General features: G+C 45.0%; 1 protein-coding gene across 1 annotated transcript in view; it reads left to right on the top strand.

Annotated features, from left to right (window-relative positions):
* Positions 1-202: 202 nt before the first annotated feature.
* GPR155 (G protein-coupled receptor 155) overlaps positions 203-6,000 on the top strand; it is a 50,501-nt gene continuing 44,703 nt past the window's right edge. Inside the window, exons 1-3 of the mRNA XM_036743499.1 lie at positions 203-618; positions 1,223-1,394; positions 5,307-5,804. Coding sequence (XP_036599394.1) covers positions 5,339-5,804 — 466 coding nt within the window. The 5' untranslated portion in view covers positions 203-618; positions 1,223-1,394; positions 5,307-5,338. The remainder of the gene's footprint in view (positions 619-1,222; positions 1,395-5,306; positions 5,805-6,000) is intronic.

The following is a 6,000-nucleotide window of genomic DNA, read 5'->3' as shown; positions in this document are numbered from 1 at the left end:
CATGGGAGGACGGGCAGCAGCGGACTGGCCGAATGGCGGGCCCGGCCAGCCACCTTTCCCCGGTCCGGTCCCGAGGCCGTCGCGGGTCTTCTAAGTTGACCCATGGCCCGGACGACTGCGCCGGGGGGCGGGGCTAGCGCAGAGGTTGGAGACGGGGGGGGGGGGGGGGGGGGGCTTTCGGGGCCGCCGGGAGGGTGACAGCGCCCCAGCCCCTCCGCGCCGCCGCCGCCATCTTGAGGAAAAGGGTCCCGGCGGAAGTAGTCGCCGACCCCGTCCGCCGCCCCCCCGCCCCCCGGCATGGGCGCCTCCGCCTCCCCAGGCTCCGAGTCCTCCGAGGCGGGGCCTGAGCCGGTCCGGGGAGGGGCGCCCCGCAGGGGGCGGAGTCGTCGGAGTTGTCGGGAGCACGCGCGGGGAGGTTGGGGGCAAGGGTGGGCAGCTTGTGCTCTGCCTTTCCGGGAACTTCGCTGAGGACCCGCCGGCGCTCTGCGGGAGGGCTCCGGGGGGCCGGGAGATGCCTGGGGCTTCCTCCGCGGCCGGCCCTCCCCAAACTCCGGCCCAGCCTGAGGCTCTGGCGGGAGGCCAGGCCCGGCCGGCAGCCCCGGGGCTGCGGCCCCGCAGGTGAGACGCTCCCCGCGCCCTCCTCCCCATCTCCACCGGAGCCCTGGACTAGCCGCGGCCCGGAGCGTGTCTGTGGGTGGCTCCCACGCACGCCCGGGGCCACGCGGCCTCGACCCAGGGGGACGGGGCGCAGACCTCGGACGGGGGAAAAGGGGGAAGACGTTCCTGACCCTGCCTCGATGTCCCCGGCTGCGCCCTGGCCCGCAGCCCGCGCGCTGCGGCTCCTGCGCCCGGGAGAAAGCGGGCTCGGGAGCCGCGGAGCGTGGGGAGCGGAGGAGAGCCGGGGGAGCCTAGCGCCCGTTTCCGGGCCAAGGTCTGAAATGGAAAGGTCAGCTCCTCATCCTCTCCGTGCGGAGGCACGGGCACTGCCCTCGTCTGTTCAAAACAAACACACTCCAGCCCCCGGGAATTCCGTGTTCCCGGGGGTTTGTATACACCCCTCCACCCCCCCAGCTGCGGTGACAGTGACTGTGCCTCCCACGTCCTTCCTTCCCTCCCCCCTCCCACTGCCAGCCTGGGACGGGGAGACGGATCGTGCTGCACCCGAGTCCCAGCCCCCACAGGTCACTCGTGCCCTTCTCCTCTTCCCTTTGCACTCTTGCAGGCCAGTGGATGGAATAGCACCTGGTCTTGGACTCGTGCGTTCTGCCCCGGGCCCCTGACCCGCGACAGACCCGCGGCCGCAGCGCCTTCCTGAACCGGACTAAGGAGAGGAGCCTCCGTCCTGCCTGACGCCCTCCACCTCGAGACCCCGGGGGGTCGCGGGGCATCCTCAGGTTAGTAGTGAGTGGCTCGGTGAGTATTTTGACCGCGAAGAGTCGGTGCATAGTTGCCTCTGCGTGTGCATGTTGTGGATTACGGGCGAGTGGAAGATGTTTGTTTTGTTTTCCTCATACAGGCAGCAGACCTTTTTCTCGGGTGGGGGTGGGGGTCACCGTTTGGAACCCACAGTTACATATGAACTCCTGTTATTTTAAGCCTTAAATGGTTCACTTTTCCTGAACAAAATATGGATTTCATAAGAAATTTATGATTTGTTAAATGTTTGGTGAGAATGCTACATTTTCCAATGCATCTATTCTGTTGAGAGTTTAAGGGCTGGAAGGCCTTTTTTTGACATCTAACTTTTGGCGGGGGTACCTTTAGCTTTGACCAGTAGGTGAACATACTCCATGTAACTTTTTCAAACATGCTTTGGTTCTTTTTTTTAATTGTTATTTTAAAACTTAAAACTTTTGTTTCATTTTAAGCCTTTCTAACACTTGTACACTACTTGACATGAGGCTATTGAAAATGATTGCTATAGTTTCACTCTCCATTCATTAACTTTTAAGTAAGCAAGAAGATGACTTCCAAAGGAAGCAATTCCTATTTTACATCAAAATAAGTTAAACATTCGTTATGGCATCATGACATATGCCTTCTTTTTATTTTAACTATCTTAAATGCTAAATGTATCTTACGTTTTATAGGCAGTTAATTTAGCACATCTGATTTCATCTGATGTTTGGATTAGTTAGAACTATTGAATTAGGGTATTTGAGTTAATACTAAGGTACTACAAATGAATAGAGATAGTTTTCTCTTTTGTGTTACTGGCTATAAATAAAACCTAAAATAAGTAATGGACATGCTTTGCTATCTGATTCTCCTAACTTTTCTTAGTCTAGATACATTTGTTAACTGATTAATTTGAGTGGCATAGATAGTGGGATAGATCGCTTGCCTGTGTTCAAGTCTAACAGATTATAGATTCTGGCCAGACAGGTCACTTAAATTCTCAGTGCCTCAGGCAACCCTCTCAAGACTATAAAGTTGAAGAACTGGTGCCAGTCTGGGAACTCTCTATCCTGATGAAATCACGTCTAATAAAGGGACCCAAACTGCTTTGATTCGTTGTTTATTGGATTTTTATTTCTGATAGCTGTTTTCTATTGACCAGTAACTTCCCAAGGTATAAATTGGCCCTAGTTTGTTTTTGTTTGCGAACCTATATATGCCATATGTTCATTCCTATAGAGAAAGTGATGTAGTGATTTGTAAATACTTGTGCAATCTAGATTATAATTCAGTGTGTGTAAAATAACCATTATTTATACCAGTGGTAGCATTAGACATGACTAACACCCTCTCCCCAGAAATACCTGTTATTTCTGTTCTCTAGCATGTCATCAGACATCTCAATTGCTTATTCTCCTTGCTAAAAAACTTGTCATTGTAGATTTTTCCAGGAAGCAACACATTTATTTCTTGTTTGAGACATCTAGGTGGCACAATGGATAGAGAACTGGGCCTGGAATCAGAAAGTTCTGAGTTCTAATATGGCCTCAGATACGTACTATCTGTGTGACCCTGGGTAAGTCATTTACTTTTATTTACCTCGGTTTCCTCAGCTGTAAAATGGGGATAATAATAGCACATACCTCTTGGGGTGTCATGAGGATCAAATGAGATACTATTTCTAAAGCACTTATCCTAGTGCCTAGCACAGTGTAAGTACTTAATAAGGGCTACATTACGTACCCAGTGCTATAGTGTTTGTTAAGTATCTAGTCTGTGCCACTCACTCTGAGTGCTTTACACGTATCTCATTTGATCCTCACAGCAACCATGGAGGTAGGTGCCCCGTTTTACCATTGAGACAAACGGAAGTAACTTGCCCAAGGTCATATGACTAAGACATGTTTGAAGTGGCATTTGACCTTTGGTCTTCCTAACTCCAGGCTCACCTCTCCATCCACTTTGCCTTTTAGCTACCCCTGTTGAAAAGAGAGGAGAACCATGACAGTTCATTGCTCTGGAAGTCAAAGGAAGGGAAAGTCCACAGTGTTAAATGCTAGACTGTAGATTAGGAGCAGGAGAAAGGAAGATAGCCTTTGGATTTAGTGGTAAGGAGATTATCAGTGACTTTAGAAAGATCTGTCTCTGTAAGATGTATGAACTGAACTAGACTGAGTGGCTGGTGGAGATAGCAGAAATTGGGTAGAGGAGGTCAAGGAGAGAAGGGTGGGAGAAAGAACTATTGAAAGTGTTGTTACAAAGAATTCACCTTCTGGAAATGAATTCATACTCTCTGATGGCCTAAAAAAGTTCTCTTAAGTATCCACTTAGTAATTGGTTTCTTTGTTCTGCAATAGTACTGATTAGAATTCTCATTTATCGATGATAATAATTGACAGAAGTATAATATGCCTATCTGTATATAGATAGGGGATTTTTTTTCTTATTATCTACAGTATATATTTTTGTTGTTTTTGGTCAGTCAGTTCTTGAAACTTTTTCTCCCAAGATTAGGGCTGCTCTATAGCTGATGTGTGCCATACTGCGTTTCTAATAAATATAAGTTCCTACACGTGGAATGGATAATACTGATTAAATGTTGAAATTTAGGGTTTTTTGTTTTGTTTTAGTTTCTCTAAATTTGTGAATTTGGAAAAAGTTTATCTGTTTGGGAAAGAAGTTGTTGATATAGTTACATTTGTTGTTATTTTTTTCCTTCCAGTAGTCCATGGATTGTTTTTGTTTTTTTTTTCGCTTTTTAATACTCAGGATGTTTTAAATTTGTGTGTGTGTTAGGTTGCTATAGAACACACATTCTTCTCTCTATCCTTCTAAAGTATTTTGCAGATTGGGGCTGAGTAAATATGAGAGGTTAAGTGATTCCCTTAGGGTCACTCAGCCAGGATGTGTCAGATGGAACTTGAGGTCTTCCTGGCTCCAAGCCAGCCTCTGTATCTACTGCCACAAGAAGTGTATAAAAATGCGCAGCTATAGTAGCTCTCTGTAGATAATTCTTTAGCCATCTCTGTTTTTTCTTCAACTGAAGTCCTCTTCTGATACCTCCCCATGGTTTGGTGGTTACTTTGAATTTTTAAGGATTGTGTCAATAGAGTACATATTCTAGGAAGTCCTATCATTGACTTGTATGCTAAGCATTTAGATTGCGAAATGCTTAGGTTACCTTAAGGATTTATTCTGGGCTTATTTGGGGATTAGGTTGGAACCTTTTATGGCAGTCCTAAAAATCAGTCTGCTTCCAGTATCCATTGCCCAAGAGACCCTTCTAGATCTTAAGGGTGGTCACATGCTAGAGTGGGATTTATGATTCCAAAGTGAATCTACACAGTAGTACTAGTGATATCAGAAGCTGCTATTGGGAGATACAACTCAGTTTCTTAACCTGTAAGATTATGGGCTTGGACAAGATGACTTTTGATCCCTTCCAGTTTCAGATGTATGACTGTGTTATCACCCTCTCCTATAGTCACTCTATAATTCTCAAACACTGCTAAGCCAACTTATGACTTACTTCAAGGTACCAAAGGGAACAGCAAGAATGTTCTTCTGTAGGGAGCACCTGTGTAATTGGCACTATGTGTTATATACCTTATTTTACTCTAGTTGTTTTTATCCAGCTTGTCTGATCTAGAACATATTAATTGCAAATGGGACTTTGTTCTAAATAAACTTATCTTTGAAAGACAAAGTTATTATGAACCATGTTTTTCATTGTGTTTCTCTTCAATAGTACTTAAATGGGATTCAATAGTACTTAAATGTTTATTCACCTATCCTGTTAACATTATTATTGGGACAGAGGAACAGGGAAAGGGATTGAAGAACGTGTTGTTTCAATGAAAGTACTGAGATTTATCAAATCACACTGAATCTTGTTTGCTTTTTTCCAGAATTTTAGTTGGAGTAGTTTGGTGAGAGAAAAATGAATTTCTTTGCTGACCTGACTTCAAGTAACCTCACTTCATCAGTCAACATGAACAGTTCTTTGCCTGCAACAGTACCCCATCAATTCAATTCCACCAGTAGTCCTCCATCAATGTCAATAACTAGTCTTTTTCCAGCCTTGTTAGAATGCTTTGGTATAATCCTTTGTGGATACATAGCAGGAAGGGCCCACATTATAACATCAACACAGGCCAAAGGACTAGGGAATTTTGTTTCCCATTTTGCACTTCCAGCCTTATTGTTCAAAAACATGGTTATACTTAATTTTGCTAATGTAAATTGGTCCTTCCTTTATAGTATCTTAATTGCCAAAGCCGCTGTATTTTTTATTGTGTGTGTGTTAACATTACTAGTTGCCCGTCCTGACAGTCGATTTGGCAAAGCTGGATTGTTCCCTATATTTGCTACACAAAGCAATGACTTTGCATTGGGATATCCTATAGGTAAGTTTTTTTTTCATATTTTTATTGTTCATATTGTTGTATTGTTTTATCCAGATATGTTAGAAAGAAAATTTAAGCCTTTAATACCAAAGAGATTTTTAGAAGTATGATGAGTTTCTTTCTCTGGGATATTTAGGATCTCTTTCATAATTATGTTTTGCCTTAAAATTTGATGTTAAAATGAGCTAAACCATAT

This window comes from Trichosurus vulpecula, chromosome 2 (assembly GCF_011100635.1).
Source record: "Trichosurus vulpecula isolate mTriVul1 chromosome 2, mTriVul1.pri, whole genome shotgun sequence".
Classification (NCBI taxonomy): domain Eukaryota; kingdom Metazoa; phylum Chordata; class Mammalia; order Diprotodontia; family Phalangeridae; genus Trichosurus; species Trichosurus vulpecula.
This window is presented reverse-complemented; position numbering and strand designations above follow the sequence as displayed.